The sequence below is a fragment of the Opisthocomus hoazin genome, chromosome 5, assembly GCF_030867145.1.
Source record: "Opisthocomus hoazin isolate bOpiHoa1 chromosome 5, bOpiHoa1.hap1, whole genome shotgun sequence".
NCBI lineage: Eukaryota > Metazoa > Chordata > Aves > Opisthocomiformes > Opisthocomidae > Opisthocomus > Opisthocomus hoazin.
In genome coordinates, this window is record NC_134418.1 from 27,217,200 (window position 1) to 27,236,771 (window position 19,572).

At 41.3% G+C, this 19,572-nt stretch overlaps 2 protein-coding genes across 3 annotated transcripts in view; one reads left to right on the plus strand and one right to left on the minus strand.

The window, feature by feature from the left end:
* The window catches only part of WDR19 (WD repeat domain 19), a 50,032-nt gene extending 38,633 nt beyond the window's left edge, over nucleotides 1-11,399 (plus strand). The window contains exons 30-36 of the mRNA XM_075420707.1: nucleotides 2,592-2,688; nucleotides 4,799-4,923; nucleotides 5,564-5,645; nucleotides 6,256-6,406; nucleotides 8,634-8,760; nucleotides 10,533-10,609; nucleotides 11,285-11,399. Of these exons, the coding sequence (XP_075276822.1) occupies nucleotides 2,592-2,688; nucleotides 4,799-4,923; nucleotides 5,564-5,645; nucleotides 6,256-6,406; nucleotides 8,634-8,760; nucleotides 10,533-10,609; nucleotides 11,285-11,399 (774 nt within the window). The remainder of the gene's footprint in view (nucleotides 1-2,591; nucleotides 2,689-4,798; nucleotides 4,924-5,563; nucleotides 5,646-6,255; nucleotides 6,407-8,633; nucleotides 8,761-10,532; nucleotides 10,610-11,284) is intronic.
* RFC1 (replication factor C subunit 1) overlaps nucleotides 9,602-19,572 on the minus strand; it is a 46,399-nt gene continuing 36,428 nt past the window's right edge. For both annotated transcript variants that reach the window (XM_075420709.1, XM_075420708.1), the window contains 9 exons: nucleotides 18,505-18,642; nucleotides 17,978-18,073; nucleotides 17,724-17,822; nucleotides 17,129-17,283; nucleotides 16,897-17,014; nucleotides 15,817-15,962; nucleotides 15,139-15,352; nucleotides 13,848-14,039; nucleotides 9,602-13,279 (listed from right to left, as the gene is read on the minus strand). In XM_075420709.1, the coding sequence (XP_075276824.1) occupies nucleotides 13,184-13,279; nucleotides 13,848-14,039; nucleotides 15,139-15,352; nucleotides 15,817-15,962; nucleotides 16,897-17,014; nucleotides 17,129-17,283; nucleotides 17,724-17,822; nucleotides 17,978-18,073; nucleotides 18,505-18,642 (1,254 nt within the window). In that variant the 3' untranslated portion in view covers nucleotides 9,602-13,183. The remainder of the gene's footprint in view (nucleotides 13,280-13,847; nucleotides 14,040-15,138; nucleotides 15,353-15,816; nucleotides 15,963-16,896; nucleotides 17,015-17,128; nucleotides 17,284-17,723; nucleotides 17,823-17,977; nucleotides 18,074-18,504; nucleotides 18,643-19,572) is intronic.

Consider the following 19,572-nt stretch of genomic DNA (forward strand, 5'->3'; position numbering starts at 1 on the left):
TTATCCTTATGCTATGGAGACACTGGTTTTGAAATTATCAAGCAAATAGGGTTGTTTTTAGAGAATAGCAGCTTTTATGTGGTGGTATTTTTGTAAAGCTAAAAGGAAGAGTGAACTAAAAGTAGCCATGCAGCAGAAACTTGCTAATACTTTCAGGCATTGACCTTCAAATCATACAATTGCTCACAGCAGCCTGATTGGTTTAAATCTTTCACAGCCAACAATTATGTGGCATTTCAATTTTAATATTATCAAAATTGTTATGCTTAGCAAAATTTTGCTACACTGTTGTCTGACTAATTATAAACTATTTCTTAAATGTATTATTGTGTCAGCTCTTGCATTTGTTAACTTTAACATGTAAAGATTCTTGATTTGTCATGTGTGTTCTTTTGTAATTTTTCAGGGAGCATTAACTAGCAAGGTCCTGCTGTTTCTGTGTGCATATTTCCTAAGTATGTGTGTTTTAAAAAGCAAAACTAGATTAAAATCGTGGCTATCTAATATTAAAATCAGTTAGACTGCAACAATAAATTTTTCCAAAGACCTTAGGAAATGTGTTGTCCATTGAAAATTTCTTCCTGCATGTTTTTATTTTAAAATGGCTGACTTTAAATGTAAGAATATGAGTAAAACATGAGACTAATTTTTTCTTAAATGCCTTCTACTTCCATATTTTTTTATACCTATGGCTGCAATGCAAGTCGTTTAAATAGATTATTTAAATAAAATGTAATTAGGGACATGGCAAATACTGTATAAAATCACTGCTCCATGGTAGGACAGGATCCTTCTCCTGCTGCACCAGGAGAAAAGGGAGAAGCAGACTGGATGGGGAAGAAGTGCAGCCTTCTGCTGTTGTCAGTGGAACAGCCATCCATGGTCATTAGGATGTGTCAGAAGTTGGGGAGAATTACATCACAACCGAGCATTCATATAATAATTTTTGTTTTACCCCACTCGGGGAATAGCAGTTTTTCTTTTTAAGGCAGTTTACAGTGGATAAATAATATCCACTAATATAAGTAGTTGTGGTTAATTTATTATCCAGATAACTATTTCATCATTCTTCAGTTATGGTTCTTATGATGTTTGACCTTTTGATCCTGTGTTACTTAAAATTCTGCTCCATCATTACTTTTAAACTGATTACTTTTGGTCACTTAATGTTTTTCCTTCTATTGCAAGTTAAAAAGAAGAATTTGACTTGCCTTTTTTCTTTCTGTATGCTAGTCTTTCTCTCTTGCTTTTATTTCTGCGATTTTTCATCATTTTTTTCCTTGCTTCTCAAGTAGGGAGTTAATCTTTGCAGTCACATGCTTATAAGGGAATGTCTTTATATCTTTCATGTTTCTGTTCCTTTGAATTTCTGCCTTTTTTGTTATGTGTTTGAGACTTACATACAAAACCCACATGGTATTCCAGGGAACAACACAACATTGATTAATATAATCCTATTTAAAGAAACCTTTCTATCATTTTAACATAGAATACACATTGTAAATGTTTGGGTTTACTACTAATATTGCAGAATTAGTTGGTTTGGGTTTTTTGCTAGGCTGTCTATAAAGCCACCAGTGTCTTTTCTGATTTGTCTATTTATGTTCGAACCCTACCATTGTATATGATATTTCAGCTTAATTTAATCTTGATTATAAATATTATCATGTACAGATTACTCTTTACTGATCCCATTTTAGAAATCACTGCTGAAGATATAAAATAGTGACACTAGCCTGTTTTTGGTTTTGTTTTGGTTTTTTTTTTTTCACTTAATAGCCCCTTTTCATCAAAAGCACGATCACTGTATTTTGTATTCTAGCTGTACTTTTAGGAATAACGTCATTTGAGGATTTTCTGAAAATCCTTATGAAAGACTAATTTTCTTTGCTCATGTTGATTTCTTTTGTTTTCACTAGTCTGCTAGAAATTTGAGCGCACTTTACAAAAGTAGAACTCATGTTTGCTTTCTTCAGTACTGCCATCTTGGTTTTTTAACATTTTGTTTTTAAATTATTTCACTAATTTTCATGCTGTTGGATTGCCAGTTCTTGGGTGAACCCTTTGCTACATTTGCCACTCTCAAATCATGTAATGTATCAAAAGTACATAGTATTGCAAATTATAAATTTTATGCATTTTGTTAACTGATCGTCCCCTTAATTTTCAATTTTTTAGCTGTCTCCGATGTCTGCCATCTGGTCCCAGAACAATACAGTCTTCACTGGCCAGATGTTGTCACCCTTGTCCACACTAAGCAGTGTTTGCATCTAGATGCATAACACAATTCAGTGTTTCTAGCACTCTGTGTGCCTAACGGTCTGCGGGCGTCCATGCTGACAGGGCTTGGCAACTGGCTGCCGCAGCTCACGGGGGTCCTGGGCTGGGTGTTTGTCCGAGGGTACCAACAGCCAAAGCTTGCAGCTGAACGTAGCATAGCTACAGCATGGGGGTACCAAGAGCCCTTAACAAAACAAGCCAGCTTGCCTGCTTTCTTTGGAGAATGTGGTGGTGGGATGAGCAAGTAAAGAAAGGGAACAGAGCAGTATGTATTGAGTTAGTATTAATTGCTTTTGTATGATTTAATTAAGGATGCCAAGTACCTATTCCGATTATACATGGCACTAAAGCAATACAGAGAAGCTGCCAGAACTGCTATAATAATTGCCAGGGAGGAGCAGTGTTCAGGTAAGTCTGTTTTCTCTGATGTGACGGCATCTCTGATGCTACATCCTTGCAATACTTGGGGTACTGTTATTTATATAGGATTAGACTTAGAAAAGATGTGTTTAATTCAAGTTTAGTTTTGAATTTGAAGTAGCATTTGTGGAAATGTTGGGACTCATACCTGTAGATTAAATATTGAAAAAAAAGTTGTGGAAAATACCTATATTCCCTATTACATTCAAGTAAACATAGTGATTAAGATTGCCTGCAACTTTTCTGTTTATCACAGATCTCAGAATTGCAGTTTTTGCACGTGGTTTCTGACTTGGATGCTGACACTTTAGTCTTTGCCTGTGTTTTTTTTCAGTGGGAGATGTGCACAGGAGATGATTTCTGTTGAAGGATCAGGCATCTGCTTACTTAAGCCTTCTTTTCCCCTGTAATAGGTAGCTGAAGTTAGAAATAGGAAGAAGCAGTAAGAAGAGAACAGGGCTAGAAGCAAAATAGCTAGCGCCTTTATTATTTGTGCTCCTCTGTAGCCATGGCAACAGCCCTACCATAATACTCCTTGCTTTTCATTTCAAGTAAGTTAAGAAAAATATCTATAAAGGAAAAATAGCAGCCTCAGGAACAGCCCAGGCGAATTAACAGTTATGGACTGCTCCTCAGCATTGGGCTAAGCAGTGGAAAATCTCTTAAACCCTTGGCAAACGTGATCTCCCAGTTCATCATAGCAGTAAATAATGCATTTGTGCTAATTATGTAAGCAGGAAATATAAAGGCTTAAGGCTTTAAATATTTACTAGTTTCTCTGAATCTGAAAACTTGTATCTAAAATGCAGTATCCCATACTGTATTTCATATTCCCTAATAGTATAGATGTGTGCTGCAGCGGTGTAATGATAATGGCAATATTTTTCTCATTAAAATCACCAGCCTTGCAGTAACTGTTTCCTCTACAGAGGCACAGTTTTAGATTGTCCCCCTCTTCCTTCAGGCCGTTTCAGTGAGTTTGATTCAGAAGTTTACACCAATATAGTTTGTTCTTTCCTTAAAAATCCATTTTAAAAATAATATTTAAGTCATACTGTTTGGTCTTTTCCTTTGGGTGTGCCGTTTTGTGTGCAGTTTTCCTTTAAGTTGTTTTTATGTAATCACAGGATTGTAAGACTGATCATATTATACTGAGAGTCAGTAACACAGCATGAAAAATTAATGTTGTTTTCCCGCAACTAATACTGGAGCACTATTTAGCTGCTTCACACAAGTTGCACAGGTTGATTGAACTGTAGTGTATAGCACACAACAAATTGCTCTGTAGAAGAAGAATAACGTTTGCTGATAGAGAAATAGAGAGAGATGAAAAAATTTTTGCTGAAGTAACTGAATCTGAAATTTCCTTTAAATGCCTCCAGCTGCAAAGAGTGTGACTTCCTTGTACTCTAATAATAGGGGGGAACCCCAACCCAACCCTAAACAAAGCAAGAACAAACAACTAGCTAAGAGTAGACTAAATATATGAAACACTGGTTGTTTTCAGCCTACGTTGATAATTTAGTGAAATCCTGTGGTTTCTGGACAATCCTTGAGAGTAATCTTGAAGCAGTATAATCTAGTGAATTCACATTCAAATTTTAGTTACCCCTCTGACAGATTTTGGGTTTGGTTGGTTGCAGAGGCAAGGAGTTGCCAAAGCAAATGGTAAAGTAAAAGCAGGTTAAATTAACATTTAAACAACAGCTTTTGAATATCTGACATTGAAGAGCAAAAAGAAGTAACATCTCTAAATGCTCTAAAAATACTTTTTCTCCTAATTATTGTGGAAGCAATGTACTGAATACAGCATCTTCTATTTTTAAAGTTTTATTATACAAAATTGTCATCCACATATGTATTTTGCTACTCGTTAGATGACTTCTCCAAGTGTAATTTTTTTTCTTAGTTAACTCCCTGGCTGATGTAGTTTAGGATACTGTGACAAGCAACTGCTTGTGACTTTTCAAAGAAATTGTTATGCAAAGGTTTTGCTCTAAGAATCAATGTAACTTCCTGTTCAGCTTCCGTGTATGTCCTTAGTAAGGAAATTGTTACGAAAAAATAAATTTACTGTTCATTGTTGTTTGTTTTTAAGGAAACTACCGAAATGCACATGATGTTCTTTTCAGTATGTATTCAGAGTTAAAGACCCAGAAGATTAAAATTCCTTCTGAGATGGCTACAAACCTTATGATTCTGCACAGCTATATTCTAGTGAAGGTAAAGAACTGAGAAACTGAATTCATGCGCGAGTTGCACAGTCTCTGATTTATTGAACTGTACATATGGATGCTCTGTGTATATGAATTACATTGTCATACAGGTGGTATCTCAGAATCCCAACGAGCTTCAGGAGGACAATCCATGGTTGTTTTCTGCCCCTTTGATTAGCATATTCTTTTTTTAAATACTGAATAATTAAAAACCTACATGTGGCTTCCTGTATTTCTTTTGCATTCGTACTTACAAATGTTATGCTACTAGTACAATTATTATTTATTAGTTATTCTTATTATTCATAAGCAGATCACTACTTTTCTGTAAATGAAATTAAGCAGGGGGGCTCAAATGATTGCTAGTAATTAACCCATGGCCCATTCAGGCTACGGCCAGCTTCTGGCCTCCCTCCCTACCAGCAGTGAGGCACGAGCAGGCAGGTAGTGGGCTGAAGGCCAGAAAGGCTACTCCGGGAAAGAGCTGCTGTGAAGTCTCTGGTCCTTTCGATAGTTCATGATACACCTCTGCTCAGCTCCATCAAAGAGCCGTGGGTGTGCAGCTCCCAGAAGGGCAAATGCCAAGAGCGGGCTTCAGGACTTACTCTCTGAAGGCTGCAGTTAATTCGATGTTTGTTGTATTCCAGACTCACGTGAAACGTGATGATCACATGAAGGCAGCACGCATGCTTATACGCATAGCGAACAACATCAGCAAGTTCCCATCACGTAAGTGCGGGCAGCGCAGAAGCGCGTGCTGTGTTTTACAGGGCAGTTCATTAATCATTGCACTGGAAGGTACATTTACCTCCTGTGACCCTGTAGGGCACATGACAAAGTGTAAATACACAGGGTACTCTGCTGTCCCACACAGGATGGCTCTTGGATATATGGCCTCCAGGAAGTGTTCCTCACCAGCAGCTTAATCTGTCCTCATCCACCGTAACTGCAGTACCGAGCTGCCCGAAGTCTCAGGATTGTGTGTAATTAACTGATTGGTTCTGTGACTTCATCACAAAATTGTAATCAAGCTTCTTTTCAAAATACTTTTTGGGTACATGGAAAAATGCAGACTTTAAACAGTGCAGACCAGATTTGGGAGAAATGGTTATAATCGAAACATTCCTGCTGCCATGCTGAGCTTCAGGAATGCAAGGCAGTGAGAGGTGAAACCAGGATTTTCTGGTATACAGTTACAAATTGTGCAACTGTGTACCACAAGGAAGAAGAAAAATACTGTCATTTTTCATCAGTACCTTTTTAGCCATATTGGCTCAAAGGCTTTCAACATTAATGTTGGTAAATAAACATTTGACAGCATTGTTTCATTCTGTTACAGACATTGTGCCAATTTTGACTTCAGCTGTAATCGAGTGTCATAGAGCAGGATTGAAGAACTCAGCCTTCCGTTTTGCTGCTATGTTGATGAGACCAGAGTATCGTAATAAAATAGATCTTAAACACAAAAAAAAAATTGAAGCAATGGTCAGGTGAGCAGTGTTAATCTGTACTTTCAAATGTAGACAAGGCTTTATTTGTAATATTATTTTTACTTATAAAGTCTGTGGGCTTTATCCTGTTTTCCTGTTATTTCACTGTCTCAAATTCAGAAGGCTAAGAACCATTGCCCCTCTTCTCTGAAAATTAAAGGCTCTTTTGTTCCCTTGGATGCAATTAACCTGAAATGCAACGTGCATGTAAAATGCTTCCTAACCAGCAGTTACATTTTCCATCTTGTCCACACAGCCCTAAGTGCAGCCATACAGCTGCAGTTAGGGATGTCCATGTAAACTGTGAGCTACTACAGCAGCAGCAGTATGCTCTTCTGCGATTTAGGCTGCTGACTAAATGGTTAAGATAAAGAATGGAAGGGCAAATCAAAGAGATGAATTCTTCACATTTTCTTCCTTATCTGAAGTTCTGTTTTGATAGATCCTAGCCAGTATTTTCTGCCAGAGGAGGAAGCATAGGTGAGTGTATAAGAGCAGGGCAAGCCTATGTACTGCCTTTCTTGTTCGTTCTACTGGCTTCTAGCCGTGTTGAGGCTCGAGGACTTGCTGAGCCCGTATGGCTGTTTTAGGTGTTTATTAAGTCTCTGAGCTCTCCATGAGCTTATCCAGCATCTCTGCTTGAAGCCATGTAAATTTTTAGTGACAGGTGACTCCCATGACAAGAAGTTCCATTCTGTCAAGACTGGTCCCTAGCTAGGTTAATGTGGTGCCTCATAGTTTTCCTCTTGGGAGAGACCTAGCCTTTTCTGTGTCACGACTTCATAGACCTCTATTTTTTTTTTTCATATATTTTCAGGACCTGAAGAGTCTCAGCTTACACAGCTATTATTTTATGGATACTGATCCGTATGGCCTTTGTCTGAAACCCTTTTACAGCCTTTTTGGAGAAGGCAGGACCAAAGCTACACATTGTATTTAAGATGTGGGCAACCCATGGATTTATGTAGTAGCAGAGTGACTCTGTGTTCCACCCTACTTGATTTGCTTCCAGTGTTTTTAAAACAAGCCAATGTTTTCATAGCATATATTACAATTGCAAGCTCCTGCTCCTAAGCCACAGCAGTTCGGCATCCATCAACTTACATATGGAAACTTTTTTCCAATAGGCCTTGCTTTGGCTTCCCCCCCACCCTTGTATTTTCTTGTCACAAAGTTCTGCTGAAATTCTCTGAAGCTGGCTCTGGCCCATATCAGTCTGAGTATTATGTACAAGCTGTGGCAGCACGTTGTTTTCACTTGTATTTTATGAGCATGCAGAACAGCAGTAAGTCACCTCAGGTGTGTACAGTGAGAACTGTTTAGTGTCTTTTAACCGTCTTTTTTAATTCATGTGAAGTTCTTCCTTATTACCTGCTTGTTAATATTTCTAGTACATTCCAGGAAGCTTCTAAAATATGACATCAATGCTAAAAGCCATGTTGATGCATTCTTAATCTGTCGTGTTTATCCATACCTCAGATTTCCTAAGAGGAGACAAAGGAACAGGCCATTGCAGGAGAAGCATACAGGCCCAGGCTCATACAATGGCAAATTAGGGTTTCTACAAAGTATCAAGATAACTAAGGAAGCCATTTAATTGTCTCCAAGGTTACTAGGCTAAACATTAGAAAGGATGTTATCTTCCTCTTTGGAATATACACCGAAAGTGAATCTAAGCTCTTCATCTGTAAATGTTCCACAGAAGATTAATGTCACACAAGAAATCTAAAATAAAACCCCAATCTCCCTTGCCCTTAACCCAGGTGCTGTGATGTCTGGATCAGGACCATCATTCTGACAGACACCTGGATGAAAACAAGCCTGTGAAAGGCAGTTACAAGCTGTGTAGTCCTACTAGGATGCCGGTTTTATTTCTTGTGACTTCAGTTCTTTCTGTTGCTCTTGCCACAGAAAAACACTGAAATAGAGAAACCATAGCTTTATCTTCTATAAGCTTTCAAAGTATTATGATCTGTTACAGCTTTAAAAAGGTTGTATTGTTTCAAATTAGATGGAAAATTACCTATTTCTGAGCTCACATAATTCTGATGAAGCTTGGGAGATAGTTAAAAGGAATTACCAGGTAGAACATAAAACAGCAACTGGAAGTGATGCAAAAAGAGGAAAAAACCCTTACTAAGTATCAAAGGCATTGTAAGATGTAAACATCTTTGTTCAAGTTCAAAGCACTTGAGGGTTTTAATTCACATTTGTATCTTACTTCTAGACACCCAGACACAACAGAGGAGGCAGAGGAGCCAACAACAGCCTGTCCCTACTGCGCACTGCAGCTCCCAGAGTGCGAACTTTTGTGTCCCAGCTGTAAAAACAATCTCCCGTACTGTATTGCAACTGTGAGTGTCTGCTGTGAATGCAAAGCTGTGTTGCTTTGCTGGTAGCTTCAAGCCAGATGTTTTTGTGTGTTTGTTTGCTGTGGGTTTTTTTCCCAAGCTGTTACCAAAGAAGTTATAAACATTCTTGTTGTTTTTAACTATCACAGAGTGTCCTTAGTTGCCACCTACAAGTTGCAGGCACTTAAGGGTGACAGTAAAAGCCCAAAGTGGTTCTGGAAGACACCGGCTTCCTGGGAAGGCTGGTGGTGCGCCAGGCCTCCCTGCACACCCAGCACGGGCGTGCTCGGGAGGACACACAGGCAGGATTGCAGTGCCGGTGCCTCCCCAGCTCAGCCCCTTCTCCGGGGTGCGCCAGTGCTCGGAGCAGCACTGGCAGAGATGGAAGGCCCCCTTTCCTCTTCCATGTGCAGGAGCTTGTGGAGGGCACAGCTCTCCTCCCCCAAACTCCAGGCTGCCAAGACTGCAAATAAAAACAACCCCAAACACGTAATCACTTCAAAAAACTGTTTTGGGGAATGCCCAGAATGTAACTGAAATTTTAGGCGCTTCTGAGGTTAAGTAATGATTCAGCCAGTGACCTCCGCATTTCTTGTATTACTGATCCTTACAGAAATGAGAAGTTCCAACGTTTTCGTGTCAGGATACTTCCGAGTGTACTGAAATGGTGTGGATGGGGTACATGTCCCAGTGCAAGAGCTGTGCAACTCACTGTTACCAGCCTCAGCAGAAAATCTTTACACTGAGGCTAGCTACTATGTCACCAACGCTTTGACTAGGTTCAAGTGATTCGTCGCACTAGAATTACAGAAAAATCAAAGTTTACTTGAGCAGGAAGCAAGTGTTGGAGTTAACATTCTTTATTAAAACTAAAGAATTAGGCCTTACAAAAAATATTAATAGCAGTTACCTATTTTTTTACTCTATTGGTTTAGCAGAGTAACATAACCAGTATATTTCAGACATCGCCTTAAGGAAAAAAAAACCAAGGCTTTTATATACAATTTTGTGAGCTGAACATAATGCACGTATTCATGTATATTTCACATTGCTTATTTATGCTCCATCTCAGTTATAGTTCATTTATGTGACAGGTATTTGTAACATCATTAGGAATGCAGAATTTTCAAAGATGAGAGTCAGTATCAGAAGAGTCTACTGTTGCGTATTGTATTAGAGCATAAATCTCTCAATACAATTCAAGGTGCTGCTGTGTTTTTATAGTATTGCCAAGGTAGATAGGAATTCTTTCTCTCAAAAGCAAAGCAGCCAACCATAGCAGAAAGAGGAAATCCTTTCTGTTTAAAGCATCAAGTGCCAGGCAGTCACTGTGCTCACACAGCTGGCAACGATGACTGCGACCTCCTGAGCTCAGCTGAGGTGGCATTGCAGGCGGCTTGAATATCACATGCAACACCAACAATCCCAGGAGATGTACAGACATCTCTAGACACAGATCTACAGATAACATTCTACAATTGCCAAACTAGAACTACTTTAAAAATTGTAATTCAATACACTCTTAAATCTCTTTTTAAAAAAGAGGAATGTGAATTATAATGAAAACACTGCATCTCACCAAGAGCTGCTTTTCTAGTTACAGAATTTACACAGTAACCAGACTACAGTAACACTATTACGGTTTGGGGTTTTTGATTCCCAAAGACCTTTAGAACTCAGTTGCTGACTTTTTCGTCACAGTGACAGGTACAAAACGAAACACCTGCTGTACTAGGACAGCACATGCCATTTAATTACTTGTGCTTTGCGTGCAGGGTCGGCACATGGTACAAGATGACTGGACAGTCTGCCCCCACTGTGACTTTCCTGCCCTCTATTCAGAATTCAAGAAGTAAGTTGGGATATTTTTTCTATTGCAGGATTCCAAGGTTTGTTCATATTTTAGCAGCAAACGGTTTCATTTGGTACTAAAAGCATGTAACGGCTGGGGCAGGGGGGACGAGGAATCCCCCTTAAGTGGTAGTTTCATCCAACATGCAGAACATCGCTTCAAAGCGGACCAAAAGCTACACTAAGGAATTCAGCCAGAGATGCAGGGCTGCAGGGCTCCAACAACAGGACAGTCCTGCCCCTCCCAGGAACATGACCTGATGGGGGCACGGGGCGGGGGGGGAGGGCAGAAACACAGGCACAGCAGCAGTCACCCAGACAAACAAAATACGTGCAGTCCTGGGTGCAGGCTCAGGCAGCAGTCAGCTCTCGTCCCTGTTAATCATCTGTGTTAGAAGGGGATGGGATAGCGCTGTCCAGATGTTGGGAAGCATGAAGCTGCAGCAGAAGCTTCACATTCCAGCCTGTGTGCCTTTGTGGATGTTTGAATTGCCAAACTTTTCTCACATACCACCCACCCTCTGCTCCACCTAGACAGAAGCAGCTGTTGCTCTGGCCTGGATTTCTTACAAAGCACAGCTCAGAGCTTTGCTCTGTGCTTTCTCGCTCAGGCACAGCTGTCCCCTTGAAAAATGTCAGAATTATCATTTGAGCAGTTACCCTTCTTTTAAAACAGCATGCTACAGAACAAAAACATCTGCCCAATGTGTGCTGAAAGGATTGACGTTGTTCAGCTTAAGAAAATAAATGATTGCACGCAGTACCTCAAACCAGAAGATGGGGACCAATAAATGCAGGTATGTGCCAGAGCCTGTATTTTTCACTTAGCAGAGCTCATTCTGGAGGACACTGGGAGTTTTTCCCAGCAAGGGAAATGCAGCATTCATGAATCTAACATGCAGCCTGGGTCTATGCCTCAGGTAACTAAGAGCCAGCTGTAGCACCTGCTTGCCCTCAGGCATGCAAGCACAAGGTTTTGCAACTGCAGCTAACCTGGCTGTTAAATCATTCCAGTTGTGAGGCTTTAAACCAGTTTACCTCTATGATGACATTACCATCTGCAACACGTTCTGGTCTGGAACATGTTCCTAGACACCCGTTGTGCTTTAGCAGCACAGTTTGAAGATCTCAGCACCATCAAATCTTCCTACACTGTTGGTAGATCCGTAGGAGGAGAGATGCTGACTGGCAGGAGCAGATCTGAGATGCAGCTTACAGGAGCTTAGCTTCTGTGTTTAACAGAATATATCGCAGGATAACAGCAATGTAGAATTGGCTTGAAATACTCGTATTTCAAAGCACAAGACCACTGCTCCATCTACACCACACACTAAGATCCAGGCTTTGGTTTTGTTAAAGGAAAGGTAACTCCTTTTCAGTTAAAGTTCCTTATTAATTTTGATATTTGAAGGCAGATGTAGTAGTGCAGACACCTTATGTGAAAACTTAGCTACAGGTCAAAGTAATGCCCAAGTTATATATACACCCCAATAACATTATTTTTGTTAATTTTTTTTCCCCTCTGGTCTGAGAAAACCATGTAGTTTGCTGTCACTGTCTTTGTGTCTTGGGCTATGACTAACCACTTCTGTTTATTTTCAGAACTGCAGGTATTGTCTGGCAAGCAGCAAGGAAAGCTCTGCCAGTACACTACATATGGCCAGGATTTAATAACAACCACCACCCATGTCAATTCTATTTTGTGATAGCCTGCAAATATTTAGCTTTTGATAAATTTTGTACTTTGATTTATTGTAGTAATAAAACTCATTGGTAACTCTTCTTAAGCAAATTTTGCATTTTATCAGCACCAAAGACAAAGCAAGGGCCCTTCTGTGTTATGCAAGTGGCAAACCCTGATCCGGCTCTTTTCAACATCAGTTCTGAACTTGTATGACTATTTTCTATTAAACATTTCTTAGTCTTTAATTGAAACCAGATGGGAATACTTAAAGATACAACTCATACAAGCACAGACTCCTCGAGTTTCGGAACCAAACCCCTCACTGCGTTTCTGCATCTTCAGCTGAACAAAAGGGAAGTTACAGGGAAAGAGTAACACCACATCCTGTACGCAAAGGAAAGCCAGAACCTTGGAAGAGAACAGACAGAACGTTCCATGAACTTAAGCAAAACTTTAAAAGACTCCTGTGAAATGTTTTATTGTAATTTTATACACTGCTTAATTTCTATAATATACAAATATGCAATTTAGGTTGAGGGTTTTTTGCATCATGTGCTATTTACAAGAGTTCACCACATAATGTCAGGGGATTTATTTAAAAAAAAAGCCAAGTCCTAGGCAGACTGTATAAATGCCAGGTAACAAAGCATCCCGTTTTCATGGTGTTCATGCACACCGGTGTTTGTTGCACAAGGACATTTATAGCTTGTAACACACATTAGGAGTGAGCACAGCAGGGCACGCCCTGAGAGTACAGCAGCTCCGTCACCTCTGAGAGGAGCATTTGCAACGCACTGGTTCTACTTCCCCAGCTCCAGCCCTCGATCTGTTTGACATTCATGCCAGAAGTGAGACAAGCAAAGCTCCATCCAGAGCAAGATTTTATTCTGTTTAATGTCTTGTTTTCTCTTTTCTTTTCCCTTCTTTTTTTGTTATTTCTTCATTTTTCTCTCTTTTTGGCAGCTTGGAAGACTTCACCTTTTTTTGCTACAAACAGAATACACAGACACTTTAAAATCCAACTGCAGCCTGACAAAAGCACAAATCAAAATGCAATCTGTGTTAAAAGAAAAAACCGTCTCATCTCTTCCCCTCTCCCTTCACGTACGGAGTTCTAAACACCACGGACAGTGCAGACTCCGCAGTATTCAGCCCTAAGGGCTGCCCACAGTTCCCCGACCTGGTGATATGTACAAAGGCTGTCACTGGCATGGCCGCTGTCTGGGATAACCATATGCAGAGGCTTGCGGCTGCTCCTTTCCAGCAGCACCATCCATCCCCACCAACACCTAAAATATTACTAGACTTTGGAATTGAATGCAGGAGTCATGAGCTTACAGCGACATCTCACTTTGGTCCAACATTCAAGCAGAAGGCAATGGATGCAAACACTTTTTCACACTACTACTAGTTAAGAATTTAAAAGCTGAAAAATGGTGAATTCAGTACCTACTATGACTTTTTTTTTCCCCATTCAGATGATGTTAAAAGTCCCAGAACTAAACCCAATAAAACAGTTTAGTGTGGCAGTTTAACACTTAGGAAACTAAGTCACCTTAATCATTGCATCACTTTCAACAGTGTCCTGCTCATCCTCATCAGACTGGATTTCTTCCACAGTCAAGTTTTCATTCAGTCCTAAGGTCGCCGCAGATCCCGACTGCCTTTTAGATGTCTTGACGGAGTTAAGCGAATATGGAGTCAGATGCGCCTCTTTGTTGTAGGCACGTGTAAAAGCTGCTTTGACCTGTTCGGTTGGAAGGAAACACTATGAGCATCAGCTTACCAACTGCAGATTGCTAGCTAACTGCCCCTTGGCTATGGATTCCACATCATCTTTCCTTTAGGAAGATATGACCAAAGACATGTAGAAGAGGACACTCCCAAAAGGACACAGAAAGCATCCACAAGCTGTATGGTGAAGGCTCATTTTAAATGAGTCCCACATAATCCTCAGCTAAGAGCGTGCATCTTCAGATGCTTCTTGCTTGGGCCTCCAATAATCTTAGCACTGTTGTTCTGCTACCACCTAATCCAAGTCACACCAAAGCCACCCTCAGCAGCACTGCACACCTGCCACACCAGCAGCATGTTCAAACTAGCTGTAAACACCTGGTAGTAGTGTAGGTTTGGTCATCAGCAGAGAAGATTGCTCTCTTTCCCTGAGCACCCAACCTGAGACAGGGAGATCACGGTTCAGATCTCACACCTGCCTAGTTTGTAGCAGGGACCTGAGCCGAAGCTCACCTTCTACCAGGTGATGGTCCAACCACTGCAGTGGGCAAGCTGGGCACTGCAGGAGCACCAAAGTCCCCCCAGGTCTGGCATCCAGGCTAACCAGACTGTGAAAGATACAAGCCGTAAGCCAGCCTCTGACTCCCATCCCCACACCATAACCAAGATGGTTCTGCGTCCCCCCTTCTTTGCACGATGGCAAGAAAGGCAGCGCTAGGCACAAAGGTGATGCAGCACACAGCCAGGAGCTTGCCTGCAGAAAGGTACCAGGGTTTTCCCCATCCCTTCTGTGTTCCACTTCCATGCCCTAGACACAGCCAACACCCAGTGAACCCTTACACCAGGGATCAGACTCCTACATACACCTACAACAGGTGTAAGACTCCTGAATGAACAACTGTCTTTTAGGACATAACCCTGAACCTTTAGTAGTATGTTAGACAGCTGATTTACAGAGTACTGTTAAGTAACTTACAGCTAATAAGCAGCTGCACCAACTTCAGCCTTTCAGCAGCACATTCATAATACCACAGCTACTATACTAGGATTTCTTTTTAAAGACATGGAAGAAAAGGAGGGGGAAAAAAAAAAAAATCACTAACGAATTTTACCTTGGGATCCAGCTTTGAGAAAGGACTGGGTTTGCCTCCCCACATGCTTATTTCCATGATGTTTTCAATATCTTCCTTCATCAAGCAGTAAGAGTCCATGAATGTTATAGCTTCTTGTACACCGTCTGCTCCAAAGTCTTTCAAGGGCTGGACAAGCGCATCCCGCAAATACGACAAATACTCCATATTTACTGTCCTCTTGCATGTCTGGGTCCTTTGTCAAATTGAAAGTAGTAAGTAAATCTGCACAACCACCACCACTTGCTCCTAAACACAAACAGCCTGCAGGTAAGGCCCTCAGCAAGTGGATAATCAGCTGCCTTAAGAGTTAACCGCAAGCTGTTCTGTGCCATTCCTTTTGCCGCACCTGCGTCAGGGATAACCGACCCATGGTACTCAAACACCACGCAGCCTGGGGAAGCACAGCCCTAACTGAGAAGCAACAGCTGCAGGGGAGAAACAACAATGTCACAGTACTGCTGACTACACTGGAAGTGTTTGCAGTCTGATCGTCCAGATTAAGCGCTAAGAAAGCGCCAACAACAACATACGAACATATGCACAGAACATACACTTACGTTTGTACCAAGCACAGCAGGGAATTAATGGCAGGTAATGAACTACATGAGAACTAAACACCCATACCGATATAACCCAGAAGAGGAAGGTCAGCTCTACCTGAGACTCATGTGCATTGCCAGTTCCTGAATGATACGATCGTGTTTGCCCGCAGATGAAAATTTCCCCAGCCAGCTGGGAAAGACCGGAAACTGGGACATGTAACCTCTCATCAGCTCCCCTGGAAGAACGCTTGCATAAATAGCCTGAAAAAGCAACACACACGCTGAACTCGGATCACAAGGCACTGGTCTCACTGACACCATGACATACTACCCCACTTGCCCACCTGAAAGGGGGTACTGAATACAGTTCCACAGCGGAAACAGCTCGCTCTAGGAGAACGTTTTCTTGGCTGCTTGTTTCTGTTCAACCCTTTTCAGGTTACACCATCTCTTGTACCACCCTATTTGTCATCATGTTCTAAAATAGCTGGGAAATGAACTGGGTTTTAAAAGCCATAAAAAACCAAACCTCTTTGCTTCTCATGTCCAGTTTTGAGCGCAGTCAGACAGCTGACTTCACACAAACAAGCGCTGTGATCTCCACCAGACTGACACAGTGAAGGAGACATTCCCAAAAAAGCACCCCGAATCTATGTACGCTCAGCTAGCCAAGTCCCCAAGCAACCCATCTGTCTGGGCTGCACTAAGCAGAGGCAACAACTAGACAACCTCCAGAGGCCCCTTCCAACTTAATCTGGGACACATTCTCCAATACCAGTCACGATCCTTTAAGGTCAAGTCTCATCAGTGTTTCAGTTATCATCAAAAGTACAGTGACGAAGCTCCAGGCCTCTGTGCTTCGGGACAAACACCAGCCTGCTGAGAGGCCAGGACAGGAAGCACACCAGTGAAACAGCCAGCTTGTGACTGCACGTCAGGAGCGATGTGTGCCAAGGGCTCCGGTGCTTCATCAAGAAGGGTCAAGCTTTTCAAAGTTTCAGAAGACTTCATTTCAAAATACAGCATGGGTTCAACGATATGAATCTAGGAAACTGCTCCACTCATCAGCAGAACAGAGAATACCATATGAAGTATGAACAATATAGAGGTCATAAAACTGTACTGAAGCATCACTTTCTAAGGTTCAGTCTTTTACACCAGATATCCATAAAGCACATGAGTGTTAATTGCTCACCTGTGTTGGAAGGAGATTCCAGTTTTGCTTGCTACGAATTTGTTTGTCCACTATATCACCATCACATATACTATCAGCTGCTCTGCTCAAGAGAACCAAGTGCTTTTTAAGATTTCCTCTGCAAAAAACAAAGCTGACTGTATTAGAAAGCAGAAATATCCAGACAGCTTTTAGTCTAGTTTAACTCCCTGACACGATAGCCTGTGTCAGTTTAGGGTACAGAATAACTCACCCAGCAGCGGCTGGTTTCACGTGTACATAGTTCTCTTGGACGAAGAGAGGGGCTAGGGAATAGTCATGGAAGAAAAGATCCGATTTGTCTATGAGAGACATGCGAGAAGCCTCCTCTCCAGTAGCAAAAACCTTCCGGACAACATCAAAAGGGCCCTGAGTAAATGGTATTTCAGTAAGTTAGTGGGGTGCAGGTCAAGACAAACAATAAGACAAAGCACAAGATCAAAAAAATTACTTTCGTGATGGTACACAGCCGTATCTGAACTCCTCAGTACAAGTTCAATGGTCAGTATTTCCTTCCTAACACTTCACCAGTTTCGAGAACTGTGTTTCATTTCCAATATTAAGAGAATTACCTCCTAAACAGAGGACTCAGAATGAGAAGTATTAGCTTCGTAATTGCCTCTTACACAAGAGACCAGTACATCAAAATATATACTCACTCCTGGATTTACTGCTCTTCAACTGCTTGTGGCAAATCTGACAGCTCCCTGCATCTAGGCTATCAGTGCTTTAGTGCAGAAGCTGCTTATGAAGCCCAGTGACTCCATCAGAATATGACAGTAAAAGCCAATCCAGTATTTTACACTTACCAGTCTGATGTCCTTCTTGGCTCTGCTGGCATCTGTTTTAGCCTCATCATAAGTCAGTGACTTGTCTTTTGCACACCACATATTAAGATTATGTAAAACCTGAAGAACAAAATTTACAATACGGTAGCATAATAGCATTTAAACGGAAAACTCAAGCAGAAAACAGAAAAAAATAGTAATACTGTTCAAATACTACACTGAATTAGTACATAATGTGCTCTCTGAATGGACACTGACGCTGAATTGGTACTGACCTGTCTGATGTCCTGATTTGCTGCCAGGATTATCTCTTGCATAGCAGGTGGTGGGATTTTTAAACCCTCTTTAAATGCAATAGACATCATGGCACCCTGCAACACACACAGTTGAGAAATTGTCACCAGAGAATTCCTATGAATTCTTCACCCTACAAGAACACACTGACACATCTGAAAGAGCGTTACCATGTTTTCCTAGATGTTTAAAGCATGTATAATATAAATTTTTTCTCATAAACATGTCATGCCTTGTCACTGGTGTAAAAAAGCACATGATCATTTTAAAAAAAAAAAATCTTTGGATATCTTTAAGATAGACTTCTAAAATCTGAGAGGCTTTGGGACACTTCATTCTTGGGGAAGGCAAAAAAACTCAGACATCGCATTTTGAAAAGCAGAGTTACTCCGTGAGGTGATCCATTCAGTTTTAAGTGGTGTTTCCAATTCTGTGTAAGTTCTGTCACGTGAGGACAGAAGTTACTGATAGTAATTCAGTGCAGCCCATACAGTCACAGCCGCCTTACCTTAATCTGTTCCAGACGAGGTCTCTGAAAACGAAGATCAAAACAGTAGTGGACCAAGGAACGAATTTTAGGATGGTTGCGGTCATTACACATGCAGATGATGGGTATCTTTGTGTGTCTGATCAAACCAATCAACTCCTGTGATTTAAACACAACAATTACATCAGATAACAAGAACAATTAAAGTGTCATACCAAGCAGCATTAGTCCCTGCCTTAAGTCAGATCCTTGACAGATGCAAGTCTATAAAACTCCTCCTACTGTAATCATGTTTCTACACCATGGAAACCTATGCCCTGTCCTATTATTTTGCTTGCTATTCTACTCGGCCGCAATAATCTGCGGTCTGCCCACTTGCACTATCTACTTCCAGCAATCATGTCTGGACTGTTCTTCATGAAGGAATGAAGATCAATAGCTCAGAGCAGAGCTGTCCACCTGCAGAACTTGGTCCATTTGTCCACAAGCTGGTTTGACCCAGCCTGTGCCTAGAGGGAGCACACAGCCTTCTGACTGTGCCCTGCCAGGAACAATGAAGCACCAGGAAGAGATCAGCGCTTCCCAGTCCAAAGAGCTCAACCCTGAGGCTTCAGCATTATTAGGCTTACCAGAACAAACTTTTCCTGCTCTGATGAAGGTGAAAATCAGGTCAGTTTCATATTCCTGAAATGTAAACATCTGCATCCAAGCTAAACATCTGTATCACTTTTACTGTCAAAGTACTGCCTGGGACCACAGGAAACCTTTAGAAGCTAAAACTGGAGCTGCTAAGGAGAACACAGGGTGATACTGCCCATGTCACACTGTTCATTCAGTGTTACTGCCTCCTAAAGAGAGCAACCGCCCCAGTCAGACTCCAAACCTCCCACCGCAGGCAGATGTCAGCTACAGAGACTTAGGATAAATCCACCCGTCCAGGAACAGGCACCTGAAGTGCACACACCCAAGTTCGTCACTCCAGCTTTCTTTTCCAGAAGTATCTTTTTCACCCCCTCTACCAATCCATAATTCTTCTTACACAAAGACCGACTTCTAAAATAGGTCAGAGACTTTCTATGGACCATGGGC